At 39.7% G+C, this 21,118-nt stretch overlaps 1 protein-coding gene across 4 annotated transcripts in view; it reads right to left on the reverse strand.

Annotated features, from left to right (window-relative positions):
• TPO (thyroid peroxidase) overlaps nucleotides 1–18,935 on the reverse strand; it is a 78,774-nt gene extending 59,839 nt beyond the window's left edge. For all 4 annotated transcript variants that reach the window (XM_007518934.1, XM_007518933.1, XM_007518932.1 and 1 more), the window contains exons 1-2: nucleotides 18,842–18,935; nucleotides 9,620–9,704 (exon numbers count right to left, since the gene is read on the reverse strand). In XM_007518934.1, coding sequence (XP_007518996.1) covers nucleotides 9,620–9,704; nucleotides 18,842–18,935 — 179 coding nt within the window. The remainder of the gene's footprint in view (nucleotides 1–9,619; nucleotides 9,705–18,841) is intronic.
• Between the last annotated feature and the right edge of the window lie 2,183 nt (nucleotides 18,936–21,118).

Below are 21,118 nucleotides of genomic sequence, written 5' to 3' on the forward strand. Positions count from 1 at the left end.
TGTCTATTGTGAATGTATGAGTCTTGAGTGTGTCCTGAGTTCTAGCATCAGCACTAGAAACAGGGAGCTTGCATCATGCACTTTTTGAAAATTAGTGGCTAACGTGCTTAGTTCAGAGAAGCAGAAGTTATGCATTTCTTCCACTTTAGTGGCCCTAAACCTATGAGAGGACATGCTCTAAAAGTACCTGGAGAGGCCAGTTGTGCTCACAGTACCATCCACTCTACAGGTCAAAGAAATAACCATCCTGTTGACAGTGCAAACAGAGCACAGTGCTTTGCTTGTTTTTGTAAGTATGTGTTTATAACCCATAGGTGGAAAGGTATGAGGTGAGGCTAGAAACCTGTTCTCCACTCCTAACCCTGGCCATAACAACAACAATTTCCATACTCTGTTCCCAGTGGCTCCCCGGACATTCTCCTGGGAGGAAGTCTTTAAGAGCATCTTCATTTAAATCCATGCAACTAGGGTAGGGAGGCTGCATAATGCTTAAGCAAAAAAACTTTCTTGCCTGAGTCTTTGACATTCCAGGTTCAACCCTTGGCACTATCACAAGACAGATCTGAGCAGTGCTCTGGTTTCTATGTGTCTCTCACTCATTAAAAAAAGAATAAATAAAAAATTTAAACAATTTATGCAAATAGTTGTGCAGCTATAGATGCAAATATGTGCACTGGTTCTTAAACACTATTTCTTAAACATTGTACACAAGGATTTCTATTCTATGGATATGTGTGCATACACATGAATGTACCCACATTGATGGAAACCCAGTGAACACCAGTAGGATTTAAACTCTTCCCTATAAAAGAGAGACAGGCTGGGAGTATGGATCGACTGGTCAATGTCCATGTTCAGCAGGGAAGCAATTATAGAAGCCAGACCTTTCACCTTCTGCACCCCATAATGACCCTGGGTCCATACTCTCATGGGGTTAAAGAATAGGAAAGCTATCAGGGGAGGGGATGGGAAGAACTAAGTTCTTCTGGTGGGAATTGTACCCCTCTTATCCTATGGCCTTGTCAGTATTTCAGTTCTATAAATAAATTAAAATAATGCAAAAAAAAAGAAAGAAAGAAAAATAACCTTCCCTATAGAGGCCCTTTGCTGGTTAGTTGATTAGTCTGATGTTCACAACAGGGCTGGCCTGGTATCCACAGCCAGCGTTAAAGTGAGCATTAACGATATTCACCACCTCTCTTCTAATTGCCAGTCTAATGTCAAGACTTCCAGGCTCCTGACTGGTGCAGACCTTTGGTAGCAAGGAATTAGTCCAATCCCCTTCTTTCTCAGGTTTTCCAGCTCCATAATTCACCCTCTGAACTCCACTCTTTGTGCTGGGCATGGGGCTATGGTAAGAGGCCAGCCTCCTTTCATATTACTCTTTGGTCCTGGGTCCAGACTGCCTCCAACCTTTCTGATCATGCCATGGGCACTCTAAGTCCAACTTCATTGGCCAAGACCAGGTTGTGCTGTTCCACAACTCTGACATCTTTGTTCTGGAGCCTGAGGTCCTATCTACAGGGTTACCCACTGGTAATAATGACAGGAATAGGCATTATTCTTGGTGCGTATTCATCTCTACCTGAAACTGAATTATCTTCCTAACTGGGGTGCTATCTGGTTTCTGGCTATGGGAAGATGCATCTCAAAACCCCCAGTCTCCATCTACCCATGTCAGGTTTCTAGGGTAATTGACCTCTTGTCCAGGAAGCCCAGAACAAGTAGGTGACCACTGAGAGTTGGTATCACAAATTAATTTCCTCTGAGTACCTGAGATCACCTGCACTTCTATGAGCTCCTATAGAGAAACTCTCCTGCTGGTCCCTTTCCCTCATATAACCACATAGTGAGGACATTAGCTGCCTTAGACATGTGAGTTTGTCCATCTGTACATTGGACAATGCTCTGTTCCTCTGCTGTTGCTTCCCCAGAGCTTTTGCAATGGATCATTTCACATTCTACGATCATTGTACAAAACCACATGCCAGGACTGCATTAGCTCAAGATTTCAGCTTTAGAATGTGAGCAAGATATTAAGAAATGACAGGTGCATGTTCTTAATTGCCACAAAAATTCTGATTTTTATTCAAATTTTGATGGAATTTTACTCTGACTGGTCAGTTAGTATCAAGAGTCTAGAAGAGTCATATGCCAGATTCAAGTTCCCATTTTCTCTGAATCTCTGGAGGTCAGAGCATACTGGGTCATTTTATGAATGAATAATGTCCCCTTGACTTTCAATGTGCCACTGGGCAATGCCAGACACATAACAATAAAAGACTCAAGTAATATCACTAATCTACATGCAGACATTCCAGGTTGTCACAACATAATGGGCACATTGGAAATTGTTGCTGAATGCTAAAAAGAAATTATTTGTGATGGAAATATAACCCAGCTCTCTACTATTTAGGCTAATAAGAACATTTGGTTCCTCATCCATTAATTTCATCAGACCTGATGCCTCCTTAGTACAAATCAGTGTCCCACTGAGCACAGAAACAATGAAAGGAGACAGGAATGGTATCATCCCATCATATTATGGGAAAGAATTTAAATACACAAACTGTGCACACATTCATTCTGGGAGAGCTAGAATGACAAATGGTCAAAAGAGTCACAGGGTTTTGATTTTGTTTTAAAGGGAGGTCATTGAACATTCAGGACACTTGGGATGTTCCCTCATTTGAGGGTGGCTAAGGGTCAATAGTCCTTCCACCTGCCATAGTTGGGATAATACTATGCAAGGGACACCTTGGGGGTCAAAATCTTGTTGACCTTGCCATCCACTCTTTCCCTTGCTCCCTAATGTTGGTCAGCAACTGGGTGACTATGAACTCTCATCCTGCCTCCATTTACTTATCCTCAGAGTGTGATAATCAAATCTATTTTGAGCATCAGTAGACCTCAACTCATGAAAGAGTTGCCCTAGGCCAGGAGCCACTCTCAGCATTATTCTATGTCCAATGAATGCCTCAGTTAAGGGAAATGATCAACTCAGACACTCAAGGAGAAAAACACTTAGCCTTCTAAGTTAGATCCTGACAGATACTGAGGTGGTTCAGCTCATTATATCTAGAAGTCAATATAGTTGAGGAGATTGAGCTAAGAATAGCATGCTTGTCCCATCCTGTGCCTGGAGCCATTGGACATAGCACTAACTGAATGCTGTGAGATGAATTCACATGACCTTGACCCTGCCAATCAGATTGGAAAGGGGTAATGTCTACAGAGGGACAGTCATAGGAAAGCTTGCATAAGTTATATGATGTACATATCAAGGGGATATCATTGGAGAGAATCCTCCAAGGTCTTTGTCATCTACATTCAACCACAAAAAAAAAGTGCTGACTATCTGTACTCTAGAATTACTTTCCAAGATTATGGGAATAAGCAATAGTTTTATAAAACAGAGATAGTATCTTTCTCCACAAGTCACTTCTATTCTATCCAGTGTAACAAAGAGACCTGCCTCCTGCTATAAAAGGCTTGGGTTTCTTCCAGCCTTTAAGTTCATGATTAGACAACAATTTGTTTGACTTTATATGTTAACTCTTCTTTCAGCCACCAGGTTCCAGATGTTACCGTGATGCCAAATGGACTTCCCTGGGCAGATGACCCCACCAATGTGTCCTGGATCCCCACTTCCCCAGAGCCCTGCCCCACTAGGGAAAGAGAGAGACAGGCTGGGAGTATGGATTGACATGTCAACACCCATGTTCAGTGGGGAAGAAATTACAGAAGCCAGACTTTCTACCTTCTGCATCCCATAATGACCCTTGGTCCATGCTCCCAGAGGGATAAAGAACAGGAAAACTACCAGGGAAGGGAATGGAATATGTAGTTTTGGTGGTGGGAATTGTGTGGAGTTGTACCCCTCTTATCCTATGGTTTTTGTCAGTGTCTCCTTTTTATAAATAAAAAGAAAAAAGAAAAAGAAAAAAGTCATGGGTTCCTGAGCTCTCAGTTCTGTTCAGGTTGTGTAACCCTGTGTACTTGTCTCTAGTCCTCTATTCACTACTCCTAAGGATCAGAGTTTCAGAGGCATACAAAATCAAAGTTCCAGGTTTCTATGAACTCCATGGTCTCTGAGCCAGAAGTCTCATGTCCATATTAGTTTTGTTGCCAGATATGAGTTTTTCAAGAGGGTAAAGTCTTAGTACTACCATTTCTCATACCTCTGTGGGCCTTTCTATGTATTTTTATGACAGTTTCTAAAACAATGACACTATGCCACCCTTGGTGATTAAGTGGATGAATCAATTTAACCATAGCTCTCACTTTGGATATTATTTTGACAGTTGTTTCTTCTTCAATTATGAAATTATTAAAATTTTTGGATAAATATATATATATTAAAGGCTTATCCTTAATCAGTTAATCAACCATGAAGTATGTTTATTATCTGTAATATACCCATTCCTAAATTGAGAGCACTATTTATATACCTATCTTTATAGAAGGAAGGTGAACTTCTTGAGAATGGTGATATTTTTTTCTTTTTTATTTGATAGGACACAGAGAAATTGAGAGGAAAGGGGGAGATAGAAAGGGAAAAAGACACTTGCAGACACTTCACACTTGTGAAGCATCCCTCCTGCACGTGGGGAGGTGGGGGCTTGTGTTGGTATGCTTCTAAATTCTGCTGCTGAGACCCCTTCTGTTTCATTGGTTTGATCCCCCTGCTTAACACTGTATTCTATTTGCATAGCCACTGTTGACTGAGCATGCCCCTGCCTCCAGGACATTGGTTTAATCCTCACTGGTTCATGCTTTTTCCTTCTCCCGGCCCCCTATCCTACATACATCCTTTTCAGACCTGACTCTTCTGCCTCAAAAGAGAGGCAGGACAGAACTGTGTTGTGATTAGAAGAGATTAGATTGTTGAACCGCATCTCCACTCATCAATAAAGAGATACTGCTTCCCAGCTCAGCCATGAGTCCCTGGTTGTCTCTCTCTCTCCCGCCTACAAAGCTAGCACGACAGGCTTAAACCTGGATCCTTGCCCACGTACTGCGCATAGCATTATTTTTGCTTAACTGGGTACACCACCACCCAGCCTAGGAATGGTGATATTTTTAATTCATCTTATATCGTGAGCCTCCAGCATATAATAGAAACAGGATTTTTTATGAAGAAGAAAGTATAAACCTGTTGCAGGTATAGAGGATATTATTTAAGAACTACCTAAAACAAAATATTAGCAATAAAATATCTCTCCTGGCTTACCACCATCTGAGGGATCTGTGGAATCAAGACACCAATTCCAAAATAAGTGTCTTGACATAAAAATATTGCTATGAGGCTAGCATGAGATCATTATTGTGAACTTGAAATCTATTATTATATCTTTCTGGTTAATAATTACCATAGTTTCAGATGTGGTAAAATGTATAGAAGTTCTTAAGAATATAGTTTTATTTTTTCCTGTTAGCTCAGTATTTTAGAAGATAAGTAAAATATTAGTTTGTATCCAATACAGTCAATATTCTTCTTGGAATAACAGAAATTTGGATAAATCAACTATTGATTTATCTTTTTATTGATCACAAAACACAAAAACCAACATAGTAAGAAAGTGGCAGGAGGGGTGATAGGACTGGTTGAGTGTCTGTTACCCTGCTCAAGCTTTAAGTCCCCAGCCCCCACCTGTATGGGTGGAAGCATGAAAAGAAATGAAGCAGGTCTACAGGTATCTCTTTCTCTCTCCCTCTCCCCATCTACTTAGCCCCTCAAATTTTCTCTGTCCTATCAAGTAAAAGGAAAAGAGGGAACACAAGGAGAAAAAAAGAATACCTGCCACACAAAAGAATGTAACTGAACCATTCTATTGCACCAAACACAAAAGTAAATTCAAAATGGATTAAGGATGTAGATGTTAGACCAGGAGCTATCAAATACTTAGAGGAAAATATTGGCAGAACTCTTTCCATCTAATTTTTTTTTAATTTTATTTATTTATTTTCCCTTTTGTTGCCCTTGTTGTCTTTTTTTAAATTGTTGTTGTAGTTATTATTGTTGTTGTTATTGATGTGGTTGTTATTGGATAGAACAGAGAGAAATGGAGAGAGGAGGGGAAGACAGAGGGGGGAGAGAAAGATAGACACCTGCAGACCTGCTTCACCACCTGTGAAGCGACTCCCCTGCAGGTGGGGAGCTGGGGGCTGGAACCCAGATCCTTATGCTGGTCCTTGTGCTTTGCGCCATGTGCGTTTAAGCCGCTGCACTACCGCCCCACTCCCCCATCTAGTTTTTAAAAGCATCTTTAATGATACAAATCCAGAAGACTGAAACAAAAATAAACCAATGGACCTACACCAAATTAAACAGCTTCTGCACAGCCAAAGAAACCACCATTCAAAGAGACCCTTTACAGAATAGATCTTTACATGCCATACATCAGACAAGAGGCTAATAACCACAATATATGAAGAGCTCAAAAAACTTAGCAACAAGAAAACAAATGACTCCATCCAAAAATGCCAAGAATATATGAACAGAATATTCACCACAGAAGAGATACAAAAGGCCAACAACCAGAAGAAACAATGCACCAAGCCATTGCTTGTCAGAGAAATGCAAATAAAAACAACAATGAGATACCACTTCACTCCTGTGAGAATGTCATGCACCATAAAAGTTAGCAGCAACAAATGCTGGAGAGGTTGTGGGTACTAAGGAACCCTCCTGCACTGCTGGTGGGAATGTAAATTGGTCCAACCCCTGTGGAGAGCAGTCTGGAGAACTCTCAGAAAGCTAGAAGTGGGCCTACCCTATGACCCTGAAATTCTTCTCCTGGGGATATATCATAAGTAACTCAATATATCCATCCAAAAAGATTTGTGTATACCTGTATACCTATATACCTATTTTCATAGCAGCACAATTTGTAATAGTGAAAACCTGGGAGCAACCCAGACATCCAGCAATAGATGAGTGACTGAGAAAGCCATGGTATATATACACAAAGGAATACTACTCAGCTATTAAAAATGGTGATTTCACTTTCTTAACTTCATCTTAGATGGAGCTTGAAGGAATCATGTTAAGTGACATAAGCCAGAAAGAAAAGGATGGCTATGGTATAATCTCACTCATAGACATAAATTGAAAAATATTACCGTCCATCCTCCCTTTGGAGGATGGACAACATACTCCATGCTACACCTGAGGAAGATGGGTCAATATTGGGGCAGATTGCAATGTTCCTACTCATGACCACAGAATGTGAGCTCAGATCTACAGGGATGCAGAGGTCGCATAGGCACCTAAGCTGAATATGGGCCCGAGACCAAATCAAATTGATGGGGTTTACAATCAACAATATTTATACCCCTTTCCCATATTAGGGAGCTACGGTCTTCCCTGATCTAGCTTTCTGTCCCTTTTCCAGTCATAACATATCCTCCCCAGACAATAACTTGGATTCATCTGCATATCAGATTTCAGGCTCAAGGAAAAAAAAAAAAACTAGTATAGCCACAGCCCTTTGGAATATAACTAAAATAGGCCTACTAGCTATCTACAAAATGGAGGAACCTCCAACTCTTCATCTGCACTATTGCAGCCTTTAGGTTCATGACTGTTCAACAATTTGTTTGGCTTTGTATATGTTAACTCTCTTTTCAGCCACCAGGTTCCAGATGCTAGCATGATGCCAACCAGACTTCCCTGGACAGACAACCCCACCAATGTGTCCTGGAGCTCCACTTCCCCAGAGCCCACCCTACTAGGGAAAGAGAGAGGCAGGCTGGGAGTATGGATCAACCTGTCAATGCCCATGTTCAGTGGGGAAGCAATTACAGAAGCCACACCTTCCACCTTCTGCATCCCACAATGACCTTGGGTTCATACTCCCAGAGTGTTAAAGAATAGGAAAGCTATCAGGTGAGGGGATGGGATATGAAGATCTGGTGGTGGGAATTGTGTGGAGTTGTACCCCTCTTATACTATGGTTTTGTCAATGCTTCCTTTTTATAAATAAAAAAAGAAAAGAAAAGAAAAGAAAAGAAAAGAAAAGAAAAGAAAAGAAAAGAAAAGAAAAGGAAAATAATACCATGATGCTTACCTCCTTTTCCCGGGCAGATGACCTCACCAATGTGTCCTGGAATCCCACCTTCCCAGAGCCCTACCCCACTAGAAAAGGTAGAAAGGGGCTTGGGGTAGAGATTGATATGCCAATGCCCACGTCCAGTAGAGAAGCAATTACAGACGCCAGACCTCTGACTTTCTGTGCCCCATAGAGGTCTTTGGTCAATACTTGCAGAGGAATAAAGATTAGGGAAAATTCTAATGGAGGGGATGGAATATGGCAGGCTGGTAGCAGGAATTGTGTGGAATTGTACCACTCTTATCCCACAATCTTGTCAACCATTATTAAATCAATAATAATAATAATAACAGAAGTTGAAAAATAAGAAACCACAAAGCAGAACTTGGGCTGGGTTTGGTGTATTGCACCAACGTAAAAGACTCTGGGGTGGGGGTGGGGTTCGAGTCCTGGAATATAATGGCAGAGGAGGACCTAGAGGGGGTTGAATTGTGTTGGGCAGTAAGCCAGCTTCCCTCTGCTTATCCCTGCGGTCTATTTACATAACCAGTTACCTAGGAACTGCCCTGCCTGCAGGACATTGGTTTAATCCCCACTGGTACATGATGTCTTTTTGCTCCGCTCCCTCTCGTAGTCACCCTGATTTCCACCAGTCTCTTTTCGCTCCACCCTCTCTACATCACATCCTGTTTCCACCCTACTTGGCGAGTATATATATAAGGACAGGATTGTGATTAGATTTAGCTTAGATTGCACTGCGTTCCACATGAATAAAGACCGAACTGTGTACCACTCAGCCATGAGTCCCTGGTCATCTCTCTCTCCTGCCCACGAAGCTAGCCTGGCAGAATTGTTATGTGTAAAATTGAGAAATATTACACATATACAAACTATTGTATTTTACTGTTGACTGTAAACTATTAATACCCCCAATAAATATAAGAAATGCATGCCAGGATTGGTAGATTCCTAGAGCAGGTATCAAGATCCAGTGGTAACCCTTGTGGCATTACTACTACTACGACTATTACTACTACTACTACTAATAAGAATCATCATAATAATGACTGAAATATTTTGAGAAAATGATCAAAATGTGACACATATGCACGAAAGTAAGGAAATGCTGTTGAGAAGGTGGTGGGAAAAACATTTCTGAAGTCTGGGTTGCTATAAACCTTCAGCTTAAAAAAAGAAAAAGAAAAAGACTATGTGGTGGTGCACCTGCTTGAATGTGCATGTTACAGTGTGCAAGGACTTGGGTTCAACCCCTGGTCCCTGCCTGCAGGGAGATCCTCCCTGCGTGGTAAAGCAGTACTGCAGGTATCTTTCTTTTTCTCTCCCTATTTCCTGTTCCCTTTCGCTTTCTGCCCATCTCTATCCAATAAATAAAGATAATAAAAATAAAAAAGAAAAAGAATTCTTGAAAAAAAAGAAAGAAATGAAACACACACACACACACACGTAGTAGAAAGTAAGTAAATAAAGCTAAGTGTGCTGATACTATATAGTAAGCAGTGCCACTTCCCTCTGCCCTTCTCCTATAGTCCCACACTACATCTCACCTTTGCATGGTCTTGTAGAAAGCACTGTCCACCAACAGCTTGCTCTCCTCCAAAATGCTGATAACATGAGACTCTTCTGTCTTGCCTATGGAATAAAAGAACACAATCATAACACAATGTTCAGGATTTCCTGTCACTTTTATCCAAATTCAGCAAATCCAGCTTGATTTGGTGATAATCACAGGGCTTTGGCTGGGGAAATCTGATCACTGGGTCACTTACCCAAAACACCATCTTCTATCTTCCATGGGGGAGGGAAGTTGCTGTTCCTCCTTTACACATCTGACTGAGACTATTTTGCTTCCTAAGCCAGTAATGAAGTTCTTAATAATATTTACCTCTTTTTAACTTGTGTATTTAACTTAATTGTCCCCAAATTTTCCAATGAAAAGATTACCTTTTTTTTTTTTTTTGCTGGCACTACAAGTCTACTGCTCCTGGAGGCCATTTATTTCCCTTTTTGTACTGGATAGGACAGAGAGAAATTGGAAGAGGAGGGGAATATAAAGAAAGGGAAAGAAAGATAGATACCTGCAGACCTGCTTCACTGCTTGTGAAGTGACCCCCACCCTTCAGATGGGGAGCTGAGGGCTTGAACCAGGATTCTTGAGCTGGTTCTTGCATTTTGTACTATGTATGCTTAACCTGGTGCACTACTATCTGATCCCCATAATTTCCACTTTGTTGTTGCTGTTGTGAGCAAGTTTAGTAAGTGACTTTGTCTGAGAAATTGTTGCTTTTCCCAAACCCATGTGTGGAAATCATAGTGACTACAAGTGTTAAGAGGTAGGACTTCGGGGGAAGTAGATTCATTGATGAAAATGAGGACCTCATCCATGGAATCAAAGTCCTTGTAAAAGAGATCACACAGAAATCCCTCATTCCTTCTGCCAGTTGAAGACACAGGAATGTTCTCCTATCCTATGAACGAGGAAGGAAGTTATCACCAGACACTAAATATGCCATCATCTTGATGTTGGACTTCCAGCTTTTAGACTGGGAAAAGTAAGTATCTTTGATTAAGTGTCCCAGTGTATGATTATTTGTTAAATGGTTCAAATGGAACAGGATAATAAGTTATGGTCCCATTCCCATGTTAAAATATGAGCTTTTGCTGTCTAGAGGATAATTCACTTGGTACAGTATATGCCTTGCTGCATGTGAATGAGACATTGGATTTGAATGTCAGCATGACATAGGAACAGCACAGGAGACATAAGATTGCTCCATAGAGGGTGGAGCAGTGCTGTGATGTCTCTCCTTTCCCTTTGTCTGTTTTTCCCTTTCCTCTCTCACACAAAAATAGAGAACAAGAAATTGGACTGGGAAGGAATGTAATTCATCCCATTGATCCATATAAAAATAAGCAATCAAAATGTGAGATTCCAAATGAATAATACCAAATAGATAAATTATTCCAATAATCTCATAAACAGCTTTTGTGACTAAACTATTTCAGCATAATAAATACTTTACCAAATAAAATGGATGTTTTTCTGAAAAATAGAATGTCATAGTTTGCAATCAGTATGCATCTATGTAGAAATAAAACTAATTAAAAATATTTATTTACTAGTAAGAGATAGGAAGATAGAGAGAGAGAAAGGGAACCAACCAGTACTCTGGAATGTTCACTGCCAAGAACTGAACTCATACCTGAGAATTCTACTGTTTTTTTTAATCCTTTTTTTTTTATCTTTACGTATTTATTGGGTAGACATTCAGAAATCAAGAGGAAACAAGGAGATAGAGAGGAAGAGAGACAGAGAGACACCTACAAACCTGCTTCACCACTTGCAAAGCTTTCCCTCTGCAGGTGGGGACTGGGGGCACAAACCTTGGACATTATAACATGTGCACTCAACTTAGCCCTGGTAGAATTCAACTCTTTGTCCACTGTACCACCTCCCAGGCCTCAAAAGTAAAGTATTTTAAAAAGTAAATTTCAGCATATTTAAACTTATGTAGACATAGAAGATGGGCAGTATAGTATGCCTGTTTGAACACATGTTATCATGCACAAGGACCTGGGTCCAAACTTCTGGTCCCCACCCACAAGGAGTAAGCTTCACAGCTGGGGAATAAGAACTGCAGTCCTCTTTCTCTTCTTTCTCTCTCTCTCTCTTTTTAAAACTATCTTTTATTTTTAAAAAATATTTGTTTATTACTGAACAGAGACAGAGGGGAGAGGGTGGTAGAGAGGAAGACAGAGAGACACCTGCAGCCCTGCTTCACCACTCACTTGTGAAGTTTTCCCCCTGTAAGTGAGGACCAGGGGCTTGAACTTGGGTATTTGTGCAGTGAAATATGTGCACTCAACCAGCTGTGCCACTACTTTGTGCTCTCTCTCTCTCTTCGCTTTCAATTTCTCTCTTTCTATCAATAAGAAATTAAATGAGCATGGCATATTACAGAAAACATTTTAAATTATGAATGCTTATAACATGATTATGTTACTTGAATCATTTGCTCTAAAATTTAAGCAACGATTTTATTTAAAAAATAAATGAAGTGTTTTAAAGCTGTTTGAAGAACTTTAGATTGTAGGTTCCTAGAATAGGAGAACATATCAAATTTCTACTATCAACCTTGGGTTCACTATGGAGACTCTCATAAGGTGAATTTTTAAAGAGATATGTTGAAGGATTGTCAAGGATCTACATTCATGTACCCTCTCTCAACATTTATGCCCAAACAACAAACATTTTATCTGCTCCCATTTATCTCTGCCCTACCTTCTCTCTTCTGGCAATAAACGTTATAGTTAAATAACTAAGGCAAGGAAAGTTTCAGATTTAATTCTTTGGAAGAAAACAGTGGGTGTTGGGGCCTAGGTAACTCTTCATAGGACTGAGGAGAATTGTGAACAGAAGTAAAAGTATTCAAGTAGAAAGCTGAAAGATGTGCAGGCCAGCCGTGCTCTGCTAAGACATGGCAAATAAAACCATGTGTGGAGTGATGTGCAGCCTCCAATTCAGGACCAATAAATGATTACTTAAGACTCTAGTTTGGAGATGCCATGCCATACTATGCTGCTACTGACTTGTTACCGCAGATTGTCACCAGAGACAAGAAGTCACAGATGCCAACCTCCCAACTCTTCTAATCTGGTGAGATCTTTCCTAACACATGGGACAACCAAGTTCCATTTCAGATAGCACATTATTGAACAAAGTTACAGGTATTAGATACAGACTAGGATTTAGTGTATCAGGTACAGATGTGCATGTATCCATAAATAAGGGGCAATCATATACCTCAGAGTGAAAGTGCTTAATGCTCTTCTCTGATTAGACTTAGACCTAATAAGTCTGGGATCCTTGTAGAAGGGCCTAAAGGAGACACCATAAATTATCTACTAGACTTAGACTTAATAAGTTTGGCAATCTAGTACAAATGCCCAAGAAGGCAGATTCCACAATCCTAATGCTAGTTTGGATACAACAAATAGCACTCATCATTTTAACAACTGGGAGAAAGCCTAAGCTCATCAGATTTAAAAAAAAAAAAAAAAAAGACTACAAAAGCTGGAGAAGGGCAAGAGATTGGCTCACTTAATGATGGCCTTTTTGGTCAATAACAGATAACCCCAACATCTGAGGCCCTAGTCAAGAAATCTTTGGATTCCCACAGATATCATGGGCCTAGACCTCTAATAGATCCCTCTCTCCACCATTGCTGGTCACCTCCACCAGGAATGTCATCATAAACCCTCTCTTGGGCCACTCAAAGAACTTGTCCTCACTATAAATTAGCAATGGTAAGAACTGCCTCACTCTGAAGGGAGGCAGGGCTATCCTACTCAGCCACTGGAGGAATACTAGAGGAATACTGGAGGAATCCTGAAATGAGTGCACCTAGAATGTTCCCAGCTGTGACCATGGACTGCCAGATTAGACTGTTCAGGACTCAAGAGTGCACAGGCTCCTGTACTAAATATGGATTTTCAGGTTGATGGGGTAAAGTTAATTTTATTTGTAGAAATTCTCCAGGTTTGGAAGCTACTCTCTGCCCTAATCCAATTTTTTTATCCCTATTCTCAACTCTGCCACCATCTTCCCAGACAATATTTTTGTCCATCTCCAAATTAGCTATCAAACTCAAACAAAAACTACAAAAGTCATGGGTGCCTAGGAACACACCTAAATAGACTTCCTAGTTTCTTTCCACCCTAAGATTCCTATTCTCATCTGCTCTGTTCCTACTTTTTGCTTCCTGTTCATTAATCATTTTGTCCTGCTTTTTTTTTTTTTTAATCTTACTACTTTTCAGTCACCAGGCTTCAGATACTATCGTCATTACATTTTGACTTCCCTGTGCAGACAACCTTACCATTGTGTCCTGGAACCTCATCTCTTCAGAGCCCTAACCCCCAGATAGAGGTAGAAATAGGCTGGGGGTACAGATAGATCTGCCCATCTATTAGAGAAGCAATGACAGGAGACAGAACTACCATATTTTGCACTTCATTAATAATTGTGGTCCATATTCCCAGAGGGAGAGAAATGATAGGGGGGAAATAACCACAGATATGTGAACTCCAGCTCCATCAGGACCCAGAGAGAGAAGAGGGGAAAAAGGAAGGACATTCAGAAGTAGTAATAGGTGTGAGTGTAACTTAGAAAGGAAGAGAGAGCAGGACCATAGGAAAAGAAAAAAGGTCAAATATATGTAAATATAGACAGATAATTGTAGGAATAATAGTCAACCCATATCTGCAACCTTGGGAGAACTGCTGCAGTTTCTAATGTAGCAGGTGGGAATACAAAACTCTGGTGGTGGGAATGGTATGGAATTAAGCCCATGTTGTCATCATTCTGTGGATTAATACTAAATCATTAATAATAATTTTAAAAGACTCTAGTTTGATCTTAATCTTAAGAGGCTCAGTGTGGCACATACTTCCCTGAAAATGGATTGTAAACACTGAGGCTGTGCCCATTGAGTTCCCTGCCTTTTATTAGTTATCAAGGTTAAAGTAAAAATTAATAAAGACATAGGACCCTTGGTATATATACCTAAAATAGTCTTCCTAACTTTTGCCAAAATAGAGAACCCAAATCTCATCTGTTTTATTCTTACCCTTGGGTAAGAATTACTAAACAATCTTTCTGCATTATATATGAATGCAGAATTACTAAATTACTAAACAATCCAATTACTAAACAATCTTTCTGCATTATATATGAATGCTATTCAGCCACCAAGCTGCAGATGCTATCATGATGCAAACGTGACTTCCCTGGGTACATAACCTCACCGAAGAGTCCTAGAATCTCACCTCACCAGAGCCCTGTCCCATTAGGGAATAGACAGAAATAGGCTGGGAGCATGGATCCACCTGCTAATGCCCATGTCCAGCAGAGAAACACTTGGAGAAGCCAGACCTTCCACCTTCTACACATCATAATGATCCTGAGTCCATACTTCCAGAGAGTTAAGAATACAAAAGCTTCTAATGGAAGGGGTGGGATGGAGAAATCTGTCGGTGAGAATTGTATGGAGTTGTAACCCTCTTATCCAACATACTTGTCATTCATTACTAAATAAAATTTGAAAAATGAAAAAATGAATTTTAAGACAAATTATTTGATAAAGAAAACAAAGAGAGGGCAAAATCTGTATAGATCAGTAACACTGATCTTCTCTGAGTAGTGTTCTTATGGGGACCTCAACAGATTTTATGGCTACAATGGCCAGCAAATTATGTATCCCTTCATTCACACCAGTTAACAAATGGTGAAGGCCAGGAGCTTTGGAATCCAGAGCTTTGGCTGCAGTGATACCTATTCGAGCTTCTTAAGCTACAACTCTCTGATGGCCATGCAGAATAATTAGGCCATGGGTTCTACAAACCTATTGCCCAGAAAGACCTGGCATGATGAGATTCATTCTCCCATAGCCAGGAACCTGTGGGCAGTCTGAAAAAGGGATAGCTACACATTGACCTGTGTACCTGGAGCTGCATGAGGCACAAGGAAATGATGGTATAGGAGGAACCAGAGATAAAAGGAAACAAACTCCAAGGACACATAACCTGAGGACAACTCAGAACTCTAGGGCTAGGAGAGTTTCCATAAGTTTGGGTAAAACTGCACCTGTGCTTTCATGCACTTCCCCCCCCTTCCCTCCTTACCCACTGAAGCACCCTTATAGTTCAGCTCATATTTTCATTTCTAAAGTTGCCCTTTGCCTACAAGACCTTGGTTCTTATACCTCACTGACAGCTTTGTGCAGCAGAAGGCTTCAAAATGACTTATTTTCTAACCTGTTTTTGAAACTAACTCTCAAATAATTTGGTAAGTTCTTTAGCCTTGCCATTTACTCACCTCTTCTCACAGTTACATCTTAGGATTGCTTGAAGATGGAAGGAGAGATTGCAAAACTCCAGCAGAAGGTCAGACAAATTGTAGATGTATGGTATTGCATCATCTGATTTCTACCAATGACAAGCTCTCTCCTATTGGAATTAACTGCTAATTCTTCTTTCCTTAGCCCACCTCACACAGTGGGTTGGACCCACATATTATCTTTGGTTCTCTTTATCACATCACTCTGTCCTCCACCCTCTCCCAGACATCTGTATACACCTTGAACTTCTGATGTCCAGACACAAGATCTGCTCTTCTAATCCCATCTCAAGCCTTTGGTCCCAGACATTCACTTAGCAAGTTACAACCTCAAGAAGAAATTTGACAGTGGTGCTTATTTTCCTAGATTTCACCTTGCTGTGTTAATTTCATCTTTCTGTCTCTAAAAATTGTCTCATTCAATTCTCATTCCCATGTGCCTATGCAGAAAGATCCTCCATCTGGTTCCTATGTTCACCTCTAACTCTTCCTTTAGTTGTGCTGTCACACATGCCATCTTTCTAAAACAAGAACTGCTTATGTCTGTGCCTTTTACTAAAATATTTGAAGATGTCCACATGCCAAGAAAGCTCCAACCTTATTCTAAAGTTAACCATCTGACTGTGACCAATTTATGTTTTAAAATCTCTGTACTTAATGTTGAACTTCTCCTCCAGCTTATGTAATATTTGACCTCAAGTTTTCAACTCATGTCTCTGCCTTTATGAAATCTTAGTGTTTCCCTACACACCAGAAAACATAATGAATTCCTTTATGCATATTACCTGAAAAAGTATATCACACTTCTATGAGTTTATTTAGGGATGGGTTATGGGTTATGCTTTCTTCACATCTTTATCTTCTCTAGTACTTAGATCAGTTAATGGCTCTTCATAGGCAGTTGGGAATTATTTGAGTCTATTGACTACATATAACATATAAAAAGAAGTATTTATCTGTTGCCACTATACTTAGAATTACCATTTACTAGAAGGATTATTTTCTTATTATTGACCAACAGAAATAAAATTAAAAAGTTTAATTTATACCAGTAAATGTAACTTTTTAACACCTGGTTGATCTCATGCCACTTATCACAAAATATTTTTACTATATTTTTAGAAAAAGTATTATGGGCTTGAATAATAATGTTTTCTACAACTTTTGTATAAGAAATGTTTTTCATTGAAAAAAATTCTCCCAGAAAAATATGAATCTCATCTATATCAGTCTTAAATATCTACTAGTACTGAACAGATTTTAATTGCTTTGATTTATCACTGCATGAAAATGAAGAAATATTTCTTCCTCCATAGTTATAAATCCTTCCTCCATTTCCTTTTCTGGTTTCTTCAACTACTGTTCATAACCAGCAAAGTACTGGGGCAGGGAGTGCTGTCCAGACAGGATTGATAGAGAGAGAAACAGAGTGAGAGAAACTAGAGTGCTGTTTAACTCTGGATTGTGGTGGTACTAGGGATTGAACCCGGGAACTCAAAGCCTCAAACAAGAAAGTCTTTTGCATGATCGTTATGCCATCTCCTCAGCTCTGAAAAGTAACTTCTAAAGTGTTAGTTACACCACCAGTCTGGTCTGAAGAACACACCCTGCCTACTGCATCTATTCTAAAGATAATTAGCACTCCTTCAGGGTACAGTTAGTTCACTTGTTGAAGAGATAGAATTCAAGAAGTTTTTGGGACCCAGACAATGGTGCACTCGATTAAGAATGTACACTAGAGAGTGCAAGGACTGGGTTTAAGTCCCTGGTCCCCACCTGCAAAGGGAAACTTTCATGAGTGGTGAAGTAGAGTTGCAGGTGTCTCTCTGTCTCTCTTCCTCTCTATCACCCCCTCCCTTCACAATTTCTCTCAGTCTCTGTCCAATAATAGATAAAAAAATAAATATTTTTTAAAAATAATTAAGGAAGTTTTATGCAAGAAAGAAAACCACACATTACCAAAGAGTGCTTATTAAGCAACAGCAAAAGAAAAGAAAAAAAAATCAAGAGTTTCTTTCTCCAAAACCATAAATTTGTTGCCCCTGAGATCTGCCCTTGACTATCACTGAGGAGGATGTGGTTCTTACTCAGAGCACTATGTTCTGATCCTTACTTTAATCGTTGCTGTTTTCTATAATCCAATGAGCTGAAATAAAGTTTGCCAACTTTCATTTTTAAACAAATTCACTCATTAGGCTGGCTTCCCAAATTTCCCAATCTGCAGTCAAAACTTCTGCTTCCCCCTGTTCATTTGCATCTTATTTTCTTTAACAGTTATAACTTATTGGAACATTTGCCATAAAGATAATTGCACATAAATCTTGACTTTGCACAAACACTAGAAATGCATCACAATCTGTGTGGTGATGAATACACATGGTGTCCTGGAGAAAGTTCTGTTCAGGGTTTGGAAGAAGAGATTTAAGCAGATTTTTTTCCCTTAGATCCATAGTGGTCACACACATACTTTTGAGCAAAAATAAATATTTTCCACTGTCAAATTATTTTATTTCTGTATTTTCAGGTGTCAAGTTTATTTCTCTCTGAGCTGTGACTCACCCAGGCCTCTGTTCCGGACCCTTTGATTTTGTACTATAGGATCAAACATTTCCAAAGAAGAAAAATAAATTCAAATCAATGAGGTAAAAATAGAATTTTTTAAAAAAATCAGGTTATCACAGGCAATCATTTCTTTTTCAGGAAGAATTATAATGTAATCTCCTTCCTTGAAGGAGGATATTTTTTTCCTGTATGGCAAAACACACAGTGTAGAAGCTTACTGGTGCTGAAATGCATCCACTATACTTCTGCACTGCTAATTGTGATCAATGACTTCATTCGACCAAAAGACTGTATTCTGCATGTCACTTACCCCAAAGGAGGCTCTTGCCTCTCCAGATGAATGGGAAGAAGACTAGGACACAAGTCACAACCAGTGTAAGAGCCTTAAGGACCAGCACCCACATCCTAAAATATGAACAAAGAGCAGCAGACATCAAGGCCAAGGCAGAGGAAATGATCTTATGTCACTTACCAAACTGGTTGTTTCTTCACTTATTAGTTTTCCAAAGGTGATGAATTCTCAGAACCTTGGATCTAGAGTTCAGACAGATTCTGAATTGCTTTCCAAACCAAGAAGAGTGTTCCATCAATTTACCAAACTAAGCAGGTCTTGCCTGTTCAAATTACCTAAAAGCCAGTCTTTCCTATTCGGTGGCTATCGTCACCCAAAACACAGTTACCACCTGTTTTAATTTATGTGCTATCAAATTGCACTGAATTACTGGGAATAAAGTAAATATGTTTCCCTTAGTACGTCTAAGGAGAAAAAAGGTGAATGTTGGCAATTTAGCCTACATAAAAACCAGTAAATACAATTCCTTTTTTAAAACCTTTTTAAAAATTTTTTTATTATCTTTTTTATTTTTATTTTATAGAGGCAGCCAGGAAAATTGAGAAGAATAGGAAGATACAGAGGGAGAGAGACAGAGAGACACCTGCAACACTGCTTCACCACTTGTGAAGCTTTCCCTCTGCAGGTGGGGACTAGGGGCTTAAACCTGGATAGTTGCACACTGTAACATGTGTGCTCAACCAGATGCACCACCACCCAGGCCCTGTAAATACAATTATTTAAATGCATATTCAACTTCTTATGGCATTCTTTCCCTTACTTTTGTAAGGATTTCAAAGTTGTAAAGTAAAGCAAAAGGTTCTAAACCAGTCATTTCTGATCTACAAATCTTTGTTTCCTTAACCTTGTGTTCTTACACCATTTTTGAACCTCTAAATTTGTGAAACAGAACAGTGCTGATGACTACATCCTATGTCTCAATTATTAATACTCTGGGATCATCCTGACACTGAAAAGAGGGCCCTGAGAACACACCATCATCCATCAGTTCATCAAAGTTTGTTCTGAACACTGCCAAGACAGGCCACATAACACAAATAATGGTCTCTCAGGGAGTCGGGCTGTAGTGCAGCGGGTTAAGTGCAGGTGACACAAAGCACATAGACCGGTGTAAGGATCCCGGTTCAAGCCCATGGCTCCCCACCTGCAGGGGAGTCGCTTCACAGGCAGTGAAGCAGGTCTGCAGGTGTCTATCTTTCTCTCTCCCTACCTGTCTTCCCCTCCTCTCTCCATTTCTCTCTGTTCTATCCAACAACAATAACAACAACAATAATAACTACAACAATAAAACAACAAGGGCAACAAAAGAGGATAAATAAATAAATAAATATTTTTTTAAAATAATGGTCTCTCTTGGACCACTGTTAAAGTTTCAGTGACAGATTTCTCTGAGCAAATAGAAAAATCAGAAGTTTGCCATCCTGACCTTTTGTTTCTCCTCCACTTATCCATGAGGAACTTGCTAGGTTGGGAGGTAATCAGTGGTCTCACTCTTCTGCAACAAAATCTTCAGCTGTTTCCAGGGCTCTGTTGTCCCCTATATAAACTAGTTCCACACTGTGATGCTCACTCAAGTGAGCAGGAAAAGGGCAGCTCTATGCTAGGATGAAATGCTGGTAAACAAAACATAGTTGTGTTCACACCACTGCTCTGTGCCACTAAAGCTAACACTAAAGTTAACAGGTATTTTTGAGGTTGGACAAAGTTACAAAGAATGTTTACATACTGAACATTTTATTTATGTTAGAAGAAACCAGATCAATTTGCCCATATAAGACTTCCATTTCCCTCTCTGAACTTTCTAGTTAAATGCCTCTTGGCAAAGAGGAAGTTTATTTCCTAGGCCAGCGGATTGGGGCAGCTTCAGTGACCATTGCTAACTAACCCTGCAAATTTGCATCAGTAATTCAATGTTAATCTTCTGCTTGTTCTGTGTCTGAAAAGTGAATAAAGCATGTTCCTGTCCACTGGAGTGAATAAATGAATATACCTAGCATACCAGATATACCTACCCAACTATTGTTGATCCATAAAAAGCCTGAGAGATATTGGAAAGAACTTCTAAAAGTTGGGAGGTGAAAAGTTTTTATCACTAACCTACTTTTAGGTAGCACATCTCACCAAATAAATGATTAAACTAATACACGCTTCTAGTGATTCAGGCTAATGAGAACATCATTATAAAACTTTTATTCCTGTAGGTGTTAATGCCAGACTTTGGATTTATCCATTTTC

Source organism: Erinaceus europaeus, chromosome 3 (genome assembly GCF_950295315.1).
Source record: "Erinaceus europaeus chromosome 3, mEriEur2.1, whole genome shotgun sequence".
NCBI classification, from domain to species: domain Eukaryota; kingdom Metazoa; phylum Chordata; class Mammalia; order Eulipotyphla; family Erinaceidae; genus Erinaceus; species Erinaceus europaeus.